Below are 21,705 nucleotides of genomic sequence, written 5' to 3'. Positions count from 1 at the left end.
TGACAATTCCATAGACCAACATTTAATAATCTGAAGATTCTTTTGCTTTCTTTAGAATTTCAAAGAATATTCCAACAACTAAAGATGTAGAGCCTCTACTTGAAATTGATGGGGATATTAGAAACTTTGAAGTGTTTTTGTCTTCACGAACTCCAGTTCTTGTAGCACGTGATGTAAAAACCTTTTTACCATGTACAGTAAATCTTGATCCAAAGCTCAGAGAAATTATTGCAGGTAAATATATTGCCAAATAACTGGGAATTATTTTAATGTATAATTCTTTTATCTAATTAAGATAAACTTGTGTTATTGGAAACAAGAAATAGACAGAATCAAATAGTGTGATTACTATTGGTTTTATTCTTTGAGCAACTAGTAGAGAGTGGCTGGTTCTTGATATTGCTAGGACTGCATATTTTTGTAATTTATTTCATTTGTTGCTAGTTAGATTTTAAATGTGGTTTTTAATAATTGGTTTTAATGTTTATATGCTTTTTAATTTTATGTTCTTAAAGTACAGTAGAGTCTCACTTATCCAACACTCGCTTATCCAACGTTCTGGATTATCCAACGCATTTTTGTAGTCAATGTTTTCAATACATCGTGATATTTTGGTGCTAAATTCGTAAATACAGTAATTACAACATAACATTACTGCGTATTGAACTACTTTTTCTGTCAAATTTATTGTATAACATGATGTTTTGGTGCTTAATTTGTAAAATCATAACCTAATTTGATGTTTAATAGGCTTTTCCTTATTCTCTCCTTATTATCCAACATATTTGCTTACCCAACATTCTGCCGGTCCGTTTACGTTGGATAAGCGAGACTCTACTGTACATGTTTATTTTATTATATGTCTGTTTTATGTGGCATCGAATTGTTGCCTATTGTAAGGTCACCCTGAGTCCCCTTTGGGATGAGAAGGGTGGAATATAAATACAATACAATACAATACAATACAATACAATACAATACAATACAATACAATACAATAAATAAATTGCTGGGCTTTCAGTATTTGATGTACAAAATCTTAACAGCACCGATAATATAGAGATACATTATCATAAAGAATACTTATATGGTTTTCCCCCAAGTTGTAATTTATTGATTAGAATACATTTTGAATGAGAGGATGGATGTGATTTCCTCTAGAAAATGATATTATGCATTTTAAAAGATATTTGTAGGCTACCTGTTATATCTAAGACAGCTTAAAAATTAAAGCAAAAATTAAAAATTGTACAAAATATCTGCATGATATATCTGTTTGATTATGTAATTTACACTCATCTAGTCTAGTCTCATATTTTTATCAAACAGAGTAGTTTCGACTTTTTCATGCTCATTGTATGTTTTCCTTTTCATAATGAAATAGGAGGTTACTACTTAATTATTTCTTGATTTTTTTATAGTAACGTACCTCCATATTTAACTGGTCAGAACTCATGTGGTAACTTTATATTTTCCCTAGGTTATGAAAATGTTTTCTTGTTTCTAAGAATACTCGGGCAGATTAGAATATATAGATAGATATATTGTCAGTAGAGAATAATGTATTAGTAGAATCTGCTTTAAAAACTCTCTTCATCCTTGGTTAATCAGTCACTACTACAAATCTATTTATAAAACCCTCCCCCGTTGTTCCAAATATAAAAGAATGCAAACATATTTGCATTTGGCTCTCCCCAGTGGACTTTAGGGCACCCTAACCACTCTAGCAGAGAAGTGCCCTGATCTAAGCCCCCCTATTTCCCAAATGGTGTGACTCAGCAACAATTCAGAACAGCCTTCTTCAAGATATATTTATATGGCCCTCAGTTAAAAACAAAAGCACTCACTGGGGGACAAAATGAGCTCTTTGCTTCCTTGAGAGCACTGCAGAAGTCCTGGCATTTCCCTCTAGGTCATAATATTTGGGGAAAGTCATCTATTTACAGATTTTAAACATGTTTCTTCCCCTCTGTGTTCCAGATGAAAAACTTGCTTGATGTAGAGTATTATCTTATTTCTGAAGGGAATATTTCAATGATTCATATTCTTCTAAGAAAAACCAGGGGGAAAGGGGGGTATATATTTAGTGTGATTACTCTACTTGCCTGCAAGACAAGGAGAAATGACAGCAAGAGTTTGTAAAATTCTTCAGGTGTTTGTATGAGGAGACATAAAAGGAAGTACCATATTCACTTGAGTATAATGTGCAATCTAATGTAATGCAGTATTGCAAAAAAAGGATTTGCTCTTGAACACAATGCTAGGTTGTGGTGGCTGCAAAAAGACCAGTGAGAAGGTGCATCCCTCTGTCAGGCTTGATGGGAAGATGTCAGTGGCTGCGAAAAGGCTTGTGGGAAATCAGCTGCCCACCAGGCCTGATGGAGGGATGCACCTTCCCACCCTGCTTTTTGCAGCTACCATTATCTTCCCACCAAGCCTCTTCCTCCTATGTCCCCCAGTTGGGACCTCTTGCTTAATGGTGCAGATAGATTTACGTGCACAATTCTAACTTGCCCTTGAATTTAATGTGTACCTCAATTTTGGTGATGTAATTTAGCTAAAAAAAGGTGTTCATTAGGTTTAAGTAAATATGGTATATAAGCCAAACTCTCCACTTTTCAAAGAAGCAGATCAGTTTTCCTTTTCCTTTGGCCATGGGAAGCCATCTCCTTCAAAGAGGCATGTTACAACTTTATTATTCTGTACATCCCTAATTCATTCCTACTTTTGTTGTACACACAGCTCTTTAAAAAGTTATGTTTTAGACTACAATTTCCAGAATTTCCAATCAGTTCTTTGGTTGCATTTTATGCCTGTTTTTTTTTTAAGAACTGAGGAAACAGAAAAAATCTTTTATTGTTGTCAGATCTTAAAGCTTTTTGTGCTTGCCTCCTCGATGCAAAGGGGACTGATATTATGTGCCTGTTTCTAGTGAGAACAACAAATGATCAAGGAACCTTGAAAGAGATTCACTTGAAGTGTTAGAAAAGCGGACTTTTGTCATCTTTTGTATAATTTGTCAGATTGTAGTGTTATTTATTGACGGTGTGCCTTGGTTACATTTCAGATGTCCGTGCTGCAAGAGACCAAGTTAACATTGGGGCAATCCCATATCCCACATTGCCTTTACAAGAGGCAGCTCCTAGAGCTTCATCGGTATTTAGCCAGCCATCATCAGCCTGTTCTTCAACACAGTCCTTTAATGGGCCATTCAATGGGAGTGTTGTATCACCACAACCGCACAGCAGTTACTATAGCGGAATGACAGGACCTCAGCATCCATTCTATAATAGGGTAAGAAATAGAGTCACTGTTTACATTTACACAGGATTGTATTTTTGTCAGATGTTTTAAAAGCTTGGTTAAAATCACTTCACGTCATTAGCAGAAAACTGATGAACATGATGGCCTTTGATTACATGTGTGTGACACAGCTCAGCTCTGATGCAAAATTTGTGAAGAAAATAGCTATGGATTGCACAATTGTAGGAGGCAAGCAAATGAATGAAAGACCAGGACCCATGCTTTACATTATGCACAGAAGATACTATTCCTTTGTTTAATAAAGCATGGATTAAATTAACTCTAGAATATCCATGCAGAGTCCAATGTATAGGCTTGGACTTGGCTCATACATTGAACCAACATGGAGAGTGGACCAGCGTGTTATTATTGTTGTACATTAAAAATATCTGAAAATCAGGGGCAATCAAATGTTTGGGGATCTGGATTTCATTTTCTAGATCCTTGAACCATTATCTCCCTATCACATTTTGCCCCATGGGATTTTCTTACTACTGGAATGGAATTAAACTAACTTGCATTAGCATGGCTGTTCTGGCAGTAGTTCTAAACTGCATCATTTAGTAGCTCTCAAGTGAAACTGTGTAAATGTTGTTGTCTCATTACAAAAGTGTTTCATTACCCTAATGTTTGTCTTTCATTGAACTAAACTGGAACTCTTGCACTGACTTCAAGTGGGGTATGTACCAACCTATCAATTGCACCTATGTTCCAAACAACATAGGCCTGTTTAAATTGTCTCAAGAAGTGAACACTTTTAATAACTTTTATGTTTTACCTTTTTAAGTAAGTCGTATTTGTTGAATTAAGTTTTTTCTTTTGATTTTTGTAATGGTCCCTTTTTGTTACATGTTTCTTTCCATAGCCATTCTTTGCCCCATATGTTTACATGCCAAGGTATTACCCTGGCAATTCTCATCTCACCTCACGTCCATCACTAAAATCGAGTTTGTCCAGGGAACAGAACAGTGGTCTAGTAAGTATCTCAAACAGTAAATGAACATGTTAACTTACTGGTACATTATAATATTAGTGAGTAATAACACAAATTTATGTGTTTAATGTTGGTACATAGATGTGTAAGGAACTTTTCTCAGAAACTTTCTCTAAATTTTGGAGACAAAGTTAGGTAAGATTGGGAAATGAATCATCTTTCAAATTTGTAACAAGTTTATATTCAAAGGGTTTTTATAAATGACCTTTGAGTCCTGGTAGTAGCCTGAAGCCTAGTTAAATATTTGTGTATTTTCATTCAGATACGAAACAAAATACATTTTGTTCAGTTAAAATTCTCATTTCTGTCTGGACAGAAACTGAACTTTATACTTGTTTATGTACTAACAGTAGCATGATTCCATAAATTTTAATTGTTATAACAGGAACTCACATGCACTGAGTTGTCAGTTTAGAGAAAAATAGAAAATGCTGAAAAACACACCCTGTATTGAAATTATATTCTGATCTGAACCATTGATAACTTTAGGGGAAAGTTAGTTGGAAGTTTCTAAACTTTATTCTAAAATTGATATTTAGCAAGAAAAGACCACCCAAGGCCTGTCGGCCATAAATTGCCTTCAAAGGTTTATCTTTTGATGGGTTTTCTTCCCTTTTCCCTTGAAAGTCTGATCTGCTGAATTATCACAGAGGCTCAGTTCGGTTCCAGTGCTGAATCATTTCCCTATGTTCATGTGCTCCGTTTTTTTCTCTTTCATCTCTGGTTTGTGAGTTAATCATGGTTTGTACCAACTATGATTGGATTCGTTCAGATGCAACAGTGAACTACAGTTTCGTGCTAATGCAGAAGCCATGTAAAGAGTTGGGAGTGTAAAAGGAACAAGGAAGGCAGGAGGGAATGTGAATGTTTTAAACAGTGTTCCAAATTGAGTGATTAAACAGTATGGTTTCAAAGGTCAGGACAAAACTCTTGATGGATCATATTTAGCTCTTGAAAGTCTTTTATTCCCTTTGAGCAACTTAAAATAATGTTTTTGTAGGATATAATCTTTTCATCCATTATCCTTTCATATTTTTGTTGCATGCTTAACAGTGTTGTGCGAATCATAATGATTTGTTGTTGTTGTTAGGATATTATCAAGGAAGATGCTGATGAGTGGGTTCCTTCACCCACAGACCCCTCAATGGTAAATGAGTAGTCACGTGGTGTGGAACCGTAGCATCTCATTGCTTCTTCAACAGTAATGAGCCTGCTTTCATTATAACTGCAGTCCACTAACACTGCATCAGTGGCTTGATGAGCAAATAGAGTAGATGAAGACTAATAAGCATAGTTTGTGAATGAATACAAGAGCTAATATTCTACTTTAAAATGTACTGTTTCATTTGCCTTCCCCTTGCAGCATTTCAGTAGTCTGTGGAGTACAGTGTTTTCAGTAGAGTACAGTATGTTCTGTTTTCATTTAGTTGTATTGTTCTGACTAGTAAAAGGGATTTAGGACGTTAGCTGTTCACTTTAGTAGATGTGAGTGATGTTCAATGTTTTAGCCAAATAATGCACACTTACCCTTATTCAGTTGCATAAAGCTGTTGCAGTTTGCCAGGTTCAAAGCTGATTAGATGGCAGCTGTGGGGATGGATGGTTACTGTTACAAGCTTTAGGGAGAAGGCAGACATTAATTGTGTGTATTCTGCTTTTTCTTGTTGTTTATACATATTCACATGTTACATTGATCCTGGATCTTATTTCCAGTTTTTAAAATCTTTTTTTTTTTACAATTGGTAACATAAAATTCCATACACAATACCTCTTTGAACCCACATCTCAGCAGAACCTCTGGTCAGTAAAAATGGAAGGCACGTCTTCTCTTAATGGCTTTATCCTGTTTCTGCATCAGCTTTTACTTGCATGGCTTTGGTTTTGTCTTTATATTCAAAATACTGGGGCAGGGGATGTTCTCTCTGTCTTTCTATGTCTGTCTGTATGTCTCTCTCTCACACACACACACTGGAAAAAAAGACAAAAGATTCCACCCTTCTCCCTTTCCTCTCCCAACTCCTCCATGCTGTTCACTGCTGCTTATTGTGGTGACAACCACAACTCCAGTGGAGTGGAGGTCTCTACCAAACAATAATGTACTTCTTACACTTCTTGAGAGCTGATCCTTCACTGTCTTGCAATTTTTTGCAGATCTAAGTCACAACTTCTTTTCAGGGGTCTGCACTAGACATGCTAGTAACTTATTAAAAAAGGAAACATTTAATAATTATGTGATATATTTCTGGAATGCTCCCTACCACTGTATTGTGTCCCATCAACTACAGCTAGTGTGAAAGTCCTAGTAGGCTTATTACTGTTTGGGGATGCTGAGAGCTATAGTCCAAAAATCATAGAGAATGCTAAGTTGTACAAGTTTGTTCTAGATTGGGGCTGGATAATTGTGGCCTTCTGGATTCTTTTGGATCTGTTTTGTGCTTTCAAGTAATTTCCGACTTATGGTAACCTATCACAGGACTTTCTTGGCAAGATTTGTGCAGAGAGAGTTTGTGTTTTGCCTTCTTTTGTAGCTGAGAAAATGAGAGTTGCCTAAGGTCACTTAGTGAGTTTCTATGGCTGAGCCTTGTAGTCTAATACTAAAATTATTACCCCATGCTGGCTCTTTTAGGTTACAACTCCTATAATTCCTCATCATAGAGTAATCTGGGTAGGGCTGATGGGAACTATAAATTAAAAATAGCTGAAGTGTCACAGTTATTCGCTCCTTTGTTACAAATATTGAGGCTTTTAACTGGCTGTAGCAACTTAATAAACAAGTAGCTATACTACCCTATTTCCCCGAAAATAAGACATCCCCTGACAATAAGACCTAGTAGAGGTTTTGCTGAATTGCTAAATATAAGGCCTCCCCTGAAAGTAAGACCCAACAAAGTTTTTGTTTGGAAGCATACCTGCTGAACAGAACACCGGAACATGCAAGATTAGTAAATGTACGTACCATAGATTGTTGTACATGAAAATAATGGTAATAACAAGAAATTCTTGATTCACAGTTTGTCTGGTTATGCTGGTTTGTGATGACAACTACGGTACAGTATACAATAAATGTTCATTTTTTTGTTCAGCAATAAATGCGAATTCTTCTTCATGGAAAACTAAGACACCCCCTGAAAATAAGACCTAGCACATCTTTGGGAGCAAAAATTAATATAAGACACTGTCTTATTTTCAGGGAAACAGGGTAGTAAAATAGAATAGGTTTTTATTAAATAAGGTCCTGTGGCATTTTGTCATGAGGGAGAAAATATACCTTTATTGCAGCCTGATCTTGTTAATAATATTGGCAATTTCTGAATATGAGGCATCTGTTTTGCCTTAAAAATAAACATTTTCTATCTTGAAATTACATGCAATGTTCTGTGGGAATTTTATTCCAAGTCAGAAGTGTGAAATTTACTGAAATTTTTGAAATATGGACTAGGGAACTCTATTTTAGCGTATACTGTATGTGGCTGGGATCCAAAGAGTTGGTTTAAGTTGCATAAGAACTTCTAAATGTTCAGTAGGATTATGTTGTTGCTTGAGCAGCAGTTCACCTGCTCCTGTATCACAAACTGCTTTTGAAAGTTCAACAGCAGCTTGTCTTTCAGAATAGATGTTTGTATTGATTAGGACTAGTTGCATGTTTCTTTGGGTTCTGACCAGCATCTTTTAATTGAGTGACTCCTCCTTTTTAACAGCTGTGATCCTTCATCACTCTAAAGTGGAAATATAAATAATTATACTAGTTCTTTCTTTATAGGCGTTTTGTAATGTTTCATGTTAAGCTGTTGTTTCTTGTTCTTTCTTAAAGCAGTGTAAAACTGGGTTAAACAGACATAGACAGGTACAGCAACTTTCTCCAAATCGTTCACTTATTTTTATATATTATCATTACAGAATGTACATATGTACTAGCACATCATGCAGGCCATCTATACACTAATGCACTTTTCCAGCCTTAAGGGTTGCTTTGACATCCTGCTTTGTAGATTGTGCATGGCAAATGTTTATCAGAATAATTGTTCTGTCAACATTTTTTGAAATCATTAAAATTAGAGGAAATCATTTTTCAGTATAATTATGCTATATGTGTGTATAATTATTATTTATGTTATAACAAATATCACTAAAAGCACTTGCATTGCTTATTCTTTAGTCACTGCTTCTTATTAGATGTGTTTTGGATTAAACTGAGTCATAGGCTTCATTCATTGACATCAATTTTTTATTCTCTCATAATTTCTATGGAGAAAAAAAAATCCTGTTTTAGTTTATGTTGTATGCTGAAAGCTCTAGTTGTTAGTGAATTAATCCACCAACTGCCATAGTGTTATATTTTAGCCCTTCTTATTTTCCCCTCTGTTTTTTTATGTAATATGGATAAAAAGTGATAACGTTGCAATTGTAATTACAATTTGGAAAACGTAGCACAGAATGCAGAATATGTTAAATAAAAATGAAATTTTCCAAATCAAAACTCAATTTTATAGGACATTTTCTTCATTATTAGAGAGATTAGTTATATTGTACAACCTTGGTTGCTGTTGCTACATATTAAATCTGAAGATGGAAATCGTCATTATCTTGTCTGTGAAGCAACAGCCAGCATATGAACAAAAGTCTGTCTTGTTTGGTGCATATGGGAAAAAGATTTGCCTCACTGAACCTATTTTTATGGGGATGCAGACTATACCTACTATCACATTAAAAGCTATCTTTTTATTCTCAGTACCAAACTAATAATAGCATAGACATTGATTCCTATCATTATTGGCTATGTTAGCTGAGCTTAGGAGATAAGAGAGACTGATTTAAAGAAGGAAAGAAGAAAAGGGAAATAAGGGAAATAGTAAGGATTGGTATTTGATCACTGTAATGTCTGGAAGCCAATCCTTTACATACATAGTTTCAAAACTTGTTTATGTAGAAGATTGTAAAATCCTTTTTTGTGATTTCATGAGCGATTTTATGGGTTTTTTTGTTACTGGTGTTAATTCAAAATAATTTAGAATTACAGTAGTATCCTAATATATAGATTATACACAGAGTATCTAAATAGACCAGGCATCCCTACTGTTTCTGCTTTCATTTGGTTTCAAATGCTTTCAGTAATGGCCTGGCTTTAGCATTGAATGAAGACATTTTTGGGACCCAACATGGCCATCTCTTCTCTAGATATTTTTCTGCTCTGCTCTATTTCTGTGTTGCATCTCACAGTTTTGGTCTTGTTTTATTGGACTCAACATATTTGTTGCCATAATTTGACCTGCAAATAAACCCTGTTAGGTATTTGGTCAGGTCTGCCTAGAAATTAGCTGCATGTAAAAGCCCCATGGTTTGTTGCCATTTTTCTGTAAAGGCATTAGAAAGCTGTGAAAAAACACAATAATTGCTTATTGAAGCAGTTCTGTGTTTGAGGGATTGCAGTGTCTAAAAGATTCTCTAGATGAAATCATGTAACTTCTGCCATTATGGCTGTGGTGGCGTCACCAGTTCCTAATCCTATGTCTCCATTATCTGTCCTTGAATCAGTGAGTTTTCCGGTCTTTTGGAATATGAAAAAAGGAGATGGTTGAATATTTCAGCAAAGTGGGATGATTTTGAATCTGGAAAATATATACCAAAATGAGCAAGTTGAGTACCTTTGCCTAAAAAATTGAGATTGACTATCTTGTTAAAAAGATGTTCCCATAGCAAGAAATTTTGCCTTGTTGTAACCTTTATAGTATCAATTTTGGACGTGCATTTTTCACATATATATCATGCACAAATTGAAAACATACAGACATTTCTTACATAGTGCTTAGTGCTATGGTAGATACTTATAGAAGATAGAAAACTATTTGTATGGATGAAACTCTGTTGTGACACCTTAATTCACTAGGCAAGTGTTAGAACTTAACCAGGGTTAGCCAGGGTCAGATGCAAAAGCATGATATTGCATCTTGCTTGAGCACATCCTTCATCCTCCTTTATTATGCTCCAAATGTACCAGAACCTCTTATGACAGATATGTGTCACCAGTGATGTTCAGAGCATCTTGCATTGTTCTATCCTAATGGGACTTCCTGCTCTGCTCACTTGCCAATGCCCTGAGTAAAGAATTGGCAGTGTCATTGAAGAATAGGTATATCGCAGAACTGATCAAGATTTCCTTGGTTCATTTGATTTTAAAAGTTCATGAGTATCTTGAGAATCTGTAAGTGTTGATACTTTATTCAGTGGAATGGGTAGCTCCTTGTATGGGAGTATCCACAGCTTCTGGTGATATTGCCTTCAGTGGGGAATAACATGCAATTATATATAGGCAAAATGTGGATTGGGCATAATTAATATCTGAACATGTTGCATGTATCTACTTCTCCCTTTCACAGGGAACAGTACCCGGTGCTGGGTCAGGAGCACCTCAAGTGCCGTTGAGCTCAATGACTGTTGATGCAGTCTGTGAGAAACTGAAACAAATAGAAGGATTAGACCAGACTATGCTAACTCAGTACTCTGCAACCATAAAGAAGGTGAGTTCTCACATGAAAATTTATCCTACATAAAAGAATGAGACTCTCTCCAACCTCCATTTTTACTGTATTATGTGCCTTCATATCTTTATGTGGGACTTTACCAAATACGACTGCAAGAGGTATTTCATAATCTTTCCCCATCCCCCTTTGTTGAAAACTCTTTATTTTGGAAAGACTCAGTAGAGAAGGTGCTCCAGCATGCATTCACTCCGCAAACCCAACCTTGTCCACCCTCCCACTATCATGATACATATTTTTGCATCAGGTAAGTTTGACTCCTTTTTCTCACGTATAGCATACTGTTGAAGCGACAGTTATTTATAGCGGTCTCTGTGCCTCATGCTGTGGGTTTTTTTTGCCTATGCAGAGAAACTTCCAGAGCCAAGTAGTTTTTGTTGATTAAGTCCCACCCCATCCCCACTGTGCAAGCTCAAGAACTATTTTCTCCTCAGATTCTTTTCATCTGTTGTCAGGTCAATGTCATTGGCTAGTGTCTCACTGAGTATCTCCCTCCTTGCATGTTCTTTCTTTGAATATTCTTTACTTTCTTTCACTTACTCACTTTATCTTATTCGTATTTTATCTTCTTTGGGGGAATACTTTCTCTGATTTCACCTCTTCCTCTTTCTTCTATACTACCTTTCAAAGCACTTTTTTACAGACGTAAAACATTTATCTATTTTACGTTTTATTTTTCTTTAGGCAAACATCAATGGTCGTGTGTTAGCACAGTGCAACATTGATGAACTAAAGCGAGAGATGAATATGAATTTTGGTGACTGGCATCTCTTCAGAAGTGCCGTAAGACAGTTTTAAGTCTCATGCAGAAACCAACATAGCTTGATAGTAGTGGTTGTGTGAGCCTGTGCATACTTATTTGGAAATCAGTCAGTAATATGGTTTAGAATCTGTTAATGTGTAAAGGACTACAGCCTTTACAGTCATGTTTTTCTTATTTTCTTGTTTAAGTTTTTAAAAATTAAATTAGCAGAGTATTCAGAATATAGGGTGTTCTTATGTACATGGTTTTAGGGCTTGAGCAATTGTTTAGTCCATTATGTTCAAGCATTAAACCCTAGGGCATCTGGGGGAAACAGAGAAGAAGAGGTTTGGTTGTGGTAAGATTATGTTCCTATGCCAGTTGTGTTATTATAAAGCTGCCACTTCCTTGGTCATTAATAAAATTAATTAAAATCTATGTTTAAAAATGTAAAATCTTGCATATTTGATAGATGGATTACATACTCTGGTGTCCTCATAGAAGCTGAAATTTGCAGGTTTCTGAATATTAACTATGTTTTTTCTCTCATTTCCAATAGATTTTCTATAACAAATTCAGCCAGATTTATCTTTTAATAGATTGTCATGCTTTTCTGGCCACATTGTGATAGCTATACTTTCCTGTATTAGGTACTTGAAATGAGAAATGCAGAGACCCAAGCTGTTCATGAGGATTCTCGAGCAGTGAGTGAACAAGCCAATGCAATTCCACATAATGATCTTGTTCGCCGTCCTCCGCTGAATAGTGAATTGCCTCATACTGAACTTACTGGTCTACCTGGCCAAGCTCCGTATGGCCTCAATTTCAGCTTTGAAGAGCTGAACACCATTGGTCTAGAAGAAGCCCCTCCACGTCATAGTAACCTGAGCTGGCAGGTAATCTGTCATCAGAATATTTATTTCAATCCATTCAGTTCATTTCCTCTCTATTAAGAATTACTAGCGTATGTCATCATTTAAAAGTTTTTATTGGTTTTAAATCAAAAGTTGCATTGGTAGCATGTAGGTTAATACAGTAGAGTCTCACTTATCCAAGCTAAACGGGCTGGCAGAAGCTTGGATAAGCGAATATCTTGGATAATAGGGAGGGGTTAAGGAAAAGCCAATTAAACATCAAATTAGGTTATGATTTTACAAATTAAGCACCAAAACATCATGTTATACAACAAATTTGACAGAAAAAGCAGTTCAATACGCAGTAATGTTATGTTGTAATTACTGTTTTTATTAATTTAGCACCAAAATATCATGATATATTGAAAGCACTGACTACAAAAATAGCTTGGATAATCCAGAAACTTGGATAAGCGAGGCTTGGATAAGTGAGACTCTACTGTATTTATGAAAAGAAACCACCATATTTTATGTTCATTTCTTGTTCGGCGTGAATAACAGCCTTTTCAAGCTGTGCCACCTTATGTCCCATCAGATACGTTTTCTTACTAGAATTTTTCCCTTCTCTTCAACAGAGGGGTAGTTTTGACTGTGTAAAGATGTAGATAGAAGGGGGCTGCTTACACTGAAGTGAAATCTCCTTGTGCATCACTATGGAATGAGATACCAATGCACTTTTGCATTGTGGATGTCTTGATCATTTCATATACTAGGCAGTATATAGCAGCTTTATTCTAAGCATCAGAATATGGAACACGAAATAACACAGAAAGTTAGGTCTCCATGGAAAATGTACACAGTGGCTGAGCATGCTGGTGTGATTTCTCAGAATGTCTTGCTCAGTAGTCTTTGTGTTTGCATTGCACTGAATATTTCCATGATAAATGAATCAAATGCTCTCCTTGACTATGAGGTAGCTGAACATGATACACCTGTATTCCTGACAATGTTCTTGGGATTAACAGATCACTGGTAAACTTTGTAGACCCAAGTGATGTGTGTAAACAAAACTTTAACTTTTACTTCATAATGTTTATAACTGTCCTTTTATTTTGTAAAGAGCTGATATAAATCTTGTGTCTCTTTTCTCTTTGTACAGTCCCAAGCCCGGCGAACTCCAAGTCTCTCAAGCCTAAATTCTCAAGATTCTAGTATTGAGATTTCAAAGCTTACTGATAAGGTACAGGCAGAATATAGAGATGCATACAGAGAGTATATTGCTCAGATGTCACAGTTAGAAGGGGGTGCAAGTTCTAGCACTGTGAGTGGTAGATCTTCTCCACATAGTTCAGCAGCTTTTTATATGGGCCAGAGCACATCAACAGGCTCCCTTCAGTCGAATGTGGAACAAGATAAAGGAAAGGATGCTGAACAGAAACAAGATGAGGGAAGAAAAGCCTTCTTGATTAAACGGAATGATGTTGCAGACTACAGTACATCAGGCGTATCTACTAATGATGCATCTCCATTGGATCCAATTACTGAAGAAGATGAAAAATCTGATCAGTCTGGGTCTAAGCTTCTTCCAGGGAAGAAATCATCAGAAAGAACCAGTATTTTCCAGGCTGCAGATTTAAAACTGAAGGGAGTAGCTCTTCGTTATCAGAAGCTTCCAAGTGATGAAGATGAATCTGGAACAGAAGAATCGGATAACACTCCCCTCCTTAAGGAAGGTAAAGATAGAAAAATAGAAGGGAAAACAGAGAAGCAACCCAAATCGCCAGAACATGGATCGGAGCCCATTAGAACATTGATTAAAGCAAAGGAGTACTTGACAGATGCACTTCTAGACAAGAAGGATTCCTCTGATTCTGGGGTAAGATCCAGTGAAAGCTCTCCAAACCACTCTCTCCATAATGATGGTGATGACTCTCAGCTCGAAAAAGCAAATCTCATTGAACTGGAAGATGATGCCCGCAATGGGAAAAGAGGAATACCCCATAGCTTGAGTGGCCTTCAGGATGCCAGCATGGCCCGGATGTCAATTTGCTCAGAAGATAAGAAAAGCCCTTCAGACAGCAGCTTAATAGCAAGCAGCCCTGAAGAGAACTGGCCATCATGCCAGAAAGTCTACAATCTGAACCGCACCCCCAGCACAGTCACCCTGAATAACAACAGTGCTCCAGCCAACAGGCCAAATCAAAATTTTGAAGAGGTTGAAAGCCTCAGAGAGCCTTCTCAAATCATTCTGCGCCCTGGATCTAGTTCCAATTCTGTTGGCGGTCACAATGATAACATCAAAGGTGTGGCCCACAAACGCAGCCAGCGTTCAAGTTATGCCAGGCTTTCAAAAGATGCCTCTGAGCTCCTTACAGTTACTGGCTCTGATGCTGCAGGCTTTGGAGAAGAAAGAGAGAGTATTCTTTAAAAGAGATCCAAGTAAAAATACAGGCTTCCTGAGCGATAACATGTTTTAGTTTGTACACTTTCGCCCTTCTTATAAAAAAAAAGTTCCTAATCGGGTTACAAATTGTTAATTGTCCTTTGCTATGACTATGTCCTTTCATTTTTGGTCATTATCATGGAAGATTAAACCAATCTTAAGGATCCCTGAGTCCCATTGAGTCCCGTGTGGGAAAGATGTGCATCAAATGAGTAGGATATCAGAGAAAATCAGTCAGCACCCCATTCGCAAATGAAGGCAGTGTTTAACTCCAAAATTCCTTGTTCTGCATTAAAAAAGAAATACTTTTTATTATGAGAAAAATCTCACAGAGACAAAAACAACATTGCTCATCTTTATAAAAAAAAGTTGTAATTTTTCCTATTTCTTTAAAAATAATTGGAAAAAGAAGGGAAGGAATGTATCATGTCAAAGGAAGTCAAAGAGTAAAGTACCTGATATCAGCCCAACTGTGCTCAACTTATATTTTCCACTTCTGTATGTGATACTTTTAAAAGTATTGATGGTATAACTGCTAATAGAGCAAGATTAAAATGTGGCTCTTGTTAGTTGCCTTTAGCTGTTCTTGGGAATGCCATATTTGTGACAGTGTGGACAAGTGTTGAAATTATTGTCATGTTGGATAGTTGTGGCTGAGATTTGAATGCAATTGGTGGAAGTTTCTGTTCATCATTAGTGGTAAATGCAGTAGCATTAAAGTAAAGCAAAAAGCAGCTGTGGTCATGGTGGTACATGGGGTCATTTTGAACTGTGTGTGCTTGTAGTCTTTTGAATTAATTACGAATATTTACAGTCTTTAAAAAGGTCTTTGATTAATTGCTTTTATGTGATTGTGGAAACCAAATGGAATTGAAGGTTGTCATCACCTCAGTAAAATTGTACTGTTTGCCATTGTTTCACTGTGAACGGTACATAACTATGTCATTTCTATTTTTATGTGTCCGTAATGTCAGTAACTTGTACTGCAAATGAAATATGCATGGTTTTTAATATGATAACTGGATTGCATGTATTGCCGTAGTGAGGATAATAAAATTAAGAGGCATGCCGTGCTTGTTTCCGCTTTTTTATGTACTTACAATGTTTGTTTCTTTAGTTGATTGGAAACACTAAGGCAGTTAAATTCTACAAAATGTATGAGCTTCTATTAGAGGGCTGTTTTTTTTTAAAAAAAACTTGGCTGTCCTAAATCTTTATCTAGTTACTGTTGAATGAGGAGCTACTGAGTGTTTTGCAAAGAGCAAATGCTTTCCATCTTTTGTAGAAGAGCTTCTTTTTCATGGTCTCTGAATTTCTTGTCTAATTGTTCTGCTTATACTTCTCTTTGTTCAATGGGAATCTGTGCTGTTTGGATGTCAGTGATAGATATCTGCATGTAATATGGATTTACTTTGAGGGCACAATCCTGCTTTCTCAGTGGAAGGTTTCCGTCAGAAGAACAGGGAAATATATAATTTTCAGTCATTTTCTTCTCCCAGAGAGAATAGAGACCTCCCCTCAAGCGGATTTGGGTACTGGGAAGGGTCACTGATAAAAATCACCCAGTTTCATTATCCACTTCATTTGATGGATGCAAACCAGTTGAATTGTAGGATTGTGTTTCTCAATGATGCAACGTCCAGTACGAGGCTCAAAAAGATACCAGAATTAGAGCTTCCACGTGGAAACAAGATAAAACGATTTCTGTAAAACTTGTGTCCACATATGAACAATAAAAAACAAGGAGTTGAGTAGAATTCAAATCTTTTAACTTTGGTCACTGCATTTTGTATATTATAACTTTGTAATTTGTGCCCTTAGATAGATCTCTAATACATCCCTCTAGGGCTGGTTTCAAATAAAGTTATTATTATTATATAATAGTAAAAGAAGTATTTCAGAGCCATAGGCTGAAGGCCATGAAACTTAAGATACCCAGAATTCTGTGTGATAGTAATTTTACTAATGGTGTTCACAAATTTCATTGCCAAAATGTGCCAATTAATTTTGATCAAAATAATATGTTCATGCTTTTGAAGCTTGCAGTAAGACCTTTATCACACCATAGGTTGTAATCTCTACAGTTGCAGAATTGGGGTGGTTGAGTATTCCAGTGAACACCATTATGGCAGTGCCCCTTTTTCTCTGGTCTGGGGCAATCCCCTGGATTGGCACGGACTGGGCAAATTTGTCACTGCCTGTACCAACACAGCAAGGATCTCCATAAATCTCAGACAAAATGTGTCAAATTGTATATGGTTTTTTTTGAAGTTTTCAATGTGTCAAATAGGACTTTTTCAGCCCATTTAAAAGGCAGTAGTCATGCTACTACTATCGGTAATGTGACAGGCAATACTAATTTTGAAATAAATAGACTGCGATAAGTTGCGTACATTTTTATTGAGAAGTTTTTATTGATATTTCCAGGCTGGACAAAATCCAAAATAGAGAAGGGACCGGTATCCCCATAATGAGAATGGGGAAAACTGAAGATCATACTGGAAGAATGAGATTCAAAAGCAGAGGAGAAAGAAAGCCAGGTCTGAGTTGGAGTGCAGTAGATATTTTAAATATTAATGTTTTTACCTGTGTATGTTAATGCAATATATAGAACAACCCCCTGTGAAGGAATACATCTAGATATCACCTGGCCTTCTAGAAGTTGAACTAAAATTCCCAGCATGTCTATCTAGTCATCATAGCTGGGAGTTGCTGGTGGCTCTCATTGTTTCCCATCCCTGAAGTGTAGGATTACTCCCCCCCCCCCCCAAAAAAAGTTGTCTCTAATACTTTTTTTCAAAGCAAGAATAAATATTTAGAGTTGTTTGCAATATTGTATGGCTGGTGGCCAATAATCAGTTCTGTGTATAGTGTGTTTTAGAGTGACTTTTAAAAATCCACCAAGCTTGCAAAGACCTTTGAATTCTGGCACAGAGATTTGGACTGATATTTTGAATAGTATGTCCAACAGAATGCAACATGGAACATTTAGGTAAGAATAGTCTTTTAGAAAAAAATTAATGCTAAGAAAAATGTAACTACATTGGTTTTACACAGAGTGACAGAACTTGCATGCACACACATCCATCATAAGACTTCTGAGACAGTGTGTGGATACTCTAGACAGAAGGCTTTCACACACAGAAAATAATTAGTCACATTGGAATGAAAGCTTCCTTTTGAATTCCAGCTGGATTCTCTGTGTTTAAATAAAAGAATATCTGCATTTTCATGCAGACAAAATTTCTTTTGTCAAACAATTATTAGATATTATCAGAATCTCAAACATGGAAATTTTATTTAATTTATATCCCTTCTTTTCCCTTTTATAGGAATTAAGCATCAGGAGAGAATGCTTCTGGAACATGGCCACATAGCTCGGAAAACTCACAGCAACCCAGTGATTCCAGCCATGAAAGCCTTTGACAACACAATACCGTGTTTCCCCGAAAATAAGACATCCCCTAAAAATAAGACCTAGTAGAGGTTTTGCTGAATTGCCAAATATAAGACATCCCCCGAAAATAAGACTTAGGAGGAGTGACCCGCTGCCACCGAGATAGGCGCGTGCGGCAGGAAGGAGAGGAGCTGTCAAAAGTAAGAAGGAGCAGTGCGGAAAGGTGGTGGAAGAAGAAGAAACAGCTTGCAGGAGATCGTGGCAGCGCCAGCAACAGAGGCCCTGCGGCAGCAGCAGCAGCTCTGCCGCCATTACGCCCTCTGTGAGTAGCGCCAGAAGTCTGGGTGGGAACAAAAGGAACTGCCACTAAGGTTCCGCTTATGAAACATTCACCCACCTTTCTTGAAGCAGGCAAGAACCCACATCAGGAGGAGGGCTGCGAAGAGCCAGAGAAACGTTTGGTCACACCTTCTGCTTCTGAATTGTACACAGTTCTTCTCCCTGCCCTTGAAGGCCGGCCACTTCCTCAGCGTGTTTCCGTTGCCGGGGGAAGAAATAGAAAGTGGTACAGTTCGGGGAAGCATGCAAAAGGAAGGCTTGACTCTAAGCGATGGAAAGGCAACCTGACCTCCCTTTAGAGGAGCACACCGGGCTCATTCAGGAGCGCTTCCTCCAGGACATCTAACCTCTAGTAGGTGCTATTATTATTCTACAGATCCACTAAGAAAATCCAACAAATGCTATGTTCAGCAAAGGACAAGAGTGGCCCTCTCTCCTCTGCAGGAGTCTAGTGTACCATGCAGCTGCGGAAAAGAAAAAATAAGACATCCCCTGAAAATGACCTAGCATATCTTTGGGAGCAAAAATTAATATAAGACAATTTCTTATTTTTGGGGAAACAGGATAGAACCCTTGTCTGTTTGAAACAACACAGTTACCAAATTTTTATTTAAATATGCACATTAAAACACATAACAGTTTTAAAAACACATTTAAAACATAATAAAATAAAGACATTATATCCTGTTAAAAGCTCCCATCTGCTGTGACATTTTAAATACTGTACACATCATATACAGTAGAGTCTCACTTATCCAACACTCGCCTATCCAACGTTCTGGATTATCCAACGCATTTTTGTAGTCAATGTTTTCAATACATCGTGATATTTTGGTGCTAAATTCGTAAATACAGTAATTACTACATAGCATTACTGCATATTGAACTACTTTTTCTGTCAAATTTGTTGTATAACATGCTGTTTTGGTCCTTAATTTGTAAAATCATAACCTAATTTAATGTGTAATAGTATTTTCCTTAATCCCTCCTTATTATCCAACATATTCGCTTATCCAACGTTCTGCCGGCCCGTTTATGTTGGATAAGTGAGACTCTACTGTATATGTGTATGTGTCTGCAGTATTACTCCTGTATGTGTGAGTCTGCTACCTGTAGATTCTTACCAAAAATACATGCTTTCTCTATGGATTTTCTAGGTCCAACTTGTTATATGCTTCAGCCAGAAGTGATTCATTTCAGTGGGGTTTGTGATTGATTGATCAATAGATAAGAGGATTTAAAATTGTTGGGTAAAACAATGAGCAAAATTTGCCTGCTGGGCAGAACTCCATTCTTCCCAAAGCTTCCTGTGAAGTCTAAGTCTTTATATATGATCTTTATCCTTCCCTAACTCATTTGCGAAAGATGATCTTACAATATACATTCTTTGAGGTTTACATCCTTTAACCGAAATTGGAAACAAACTTCTTTCCACTTTGGAGCTACACTGTTCATTTTGGCTTTAGTTTGTTTGTGTGTGTGCCCATGTATGCACATATTCATGCACATGTTTAGCAACTGCAAGATTTATTCCTCCATTTCAGTAAAATCCTTTACCCAGCTTGGCATGGGCTCAGAATCACAAAAAAAATTAGAGGCAACAGAGACGGCATTAGAGTAGGGCCTGGTATTTGTTTCATATGTTTCATCCATGCTTTTGTACCATGTCATTCATTCGTATGGCACGGTATTGCAGACCCCTCCCCACACAGATGAAGCAGTGAAACGAAAGTGAAAGCAGTGCAAAACGGTTTGCCTTGCTGCTGTTCGTTCCACATGGTGCTCCCTGAGTGGCCCTGGGAGTACTTCCTGGTTTTCTGAGTCAGTTTTGGCCAATCAGAGGAAATGAATGATCTGTCTTCACCACACAAGGCTCTGGCTATTTAATGGGGTGAAAGCACTCAGCTCATTGTGGGCGCATCCTTCTTAGCTGCTGGGTGCTGCTGCTGTGCCTTCCTCTTTGTTGCTGCTTTCCTGCCTCAGTGCCTGCCTTGCATCCTGCTTATTCTTTAACCTCGGGTCTCTTCTGCATATCTAGAGGAAAACTTCTCAGGATCAGTGGTACCTTAAACTCTATCTTTAACCTCAGTTCTCTTCTGCATATGGAAAGGAAACCCTCTCAGAATCGGTGGTATCTTAAGCCTTGTCTTTAACCTCAGTTCTCTGAATATCGAGAGGGAGACCTCTCAGAATCAGTGGAACCGTAAGCCCTGTCTTCAACCTCAGGTCTCCTCTGCATATGGAGAGGAAAACCTCTCAGAATCATTGGTACCTTAAGCCCTGCCTTTAACCTTAGGTCTCCTTTTTAGATTGAGAGTAAAACGTCTCAGAATCATGGATACCTTAAGCCCTTAGGTTAGAGGGCGGGACCAGCAGTGGAAGAGGGAATGTTTTTAAGTAGATTTTATTTATAGAAAAAAAAAACCTAAAATCCGGGGGATGGCCCAAACCTTGAAAGAATTGGAGGGCTAAAAGTGGTAGATATGCCCTCCGTATGTGGTGATTTTCACCCCTCTAGCCCTAAAACTGTGTGAAAGGGGAGCCTGGGCAGTTCGCCCATTGCCGCCAATGAGACAAATGCATTTGTATATTTGGATAGTGAAATGAAAGAGCTCATTCAAATGGTCACCGGTTTCGAAAGTGGCGGATGGACACGGAAACGGGGCAATACGAATGGAGCAAACAGAAACGGGTACTGATTTTCTACAAATGCACAAGACTAGAAGGCACCCATCTGCCCACACAGAGCACAGAATGAAAGGAGATGCTTTTCCTTTTCATAGCAGCTGTGATCCATAAATTTAAGAAAAAGTTCAGGAAGAATCATCTGCATCACCTCTTCCCTAACACCCCCCCCCCCCCCCAAAAAAATATAATTCATGGATATCTGCTATCTCAGTAGAGAAAAATAGTCAAATGTATGGACATAGGTAGGGAAGTTATTTTGCTGGTGTTTCACAAATTTCTTTCTGCTTAATTTTTGAAAACATCTGAAGCAAGAGCAGAAATCACGTCTCTGTTATGTTGTCTGGAAGTGAAGTGGGTTTTTTTTATCGTGTCAAGTGACTTGAGAGCATACTGCAAGTTGCTTCTGGTG

At 37.3% G+C, this 21,705-nt stretch overlaps 1 protein-coding gene across 8 annotated transcripts in view; it reads left to right on the top strand.

Moving 5' to 3' along the window:
* kidins220 (kinase D interacting substrate 220) overlaps positions 1-15,941 on the top strand; it is a 65,989-nt gene extending 50,048 nt beyond the window's left edge. Inside the window, exons 23-31 of one of the 8 annotated variants that reach the window (XM_008117730.3) lie at positions 56-234; positions 3,068-3,294; positions 4,169-4,279; positions 5,388-5,444; positions 8,112-8,141; positions 10,672-10,812; positions 11,518-11,616; positions 12,226-12,471; positions 13,589-15,941. In XM_008117730.3, coding sequence (XP_008115937.1) covers positions 56-234; positions 3,068-3,294; positions 4,169-4,279; positions 5,388-5,444; positions 8,112-8,141; positions 10,672-10,812; positions 11,518-11,616; positions 12,226-12,471; positions 13,589-14,857 — 2,359 coding nt within the window. In that variant the 3' untranslated portion in view covers positions 14,858-15,941. Of the gene's footprint in view, positions 1-55; positions 235-3,067; positions 3,295-4,168; positions 4,280-5,387; positions 5,445-8,108; positions 8,142-10,671; positions 10,813-11,517; positions 11,617-12,225; positions 12,472-13,588 lie in introns of all 8 variants that reach the window. The other 7 variants (XM_008117722.2, XM_008117744.3, XM_003215388.4 and 4 more) reach the window with 7 other exon arrangements.
* Positions 15,942-21,705: the final 5,764 nt, after the last annotated feature.

Source organism: Anolis carolinensis, chromosome 1, assembly GCF_035594765.1.
Source record: "Anolis carolinensis isolate JA03-04 chromosome 1, rAnoCar3.1.pri, whole genome shotgun sequence".
In the NCBI taxonomy this organism is placed as follows: Eukaryota; Metazoa; Chordata; class Lepidosauria; order Squamata; family Dactyloidae; genus Anolis; species Anolis carolinensis.
The sequence above is the reverse complement of the archived record's forward strand: the minus strand, read 5'-3'. Positions and strand labels throughout refer to the sequence as shown.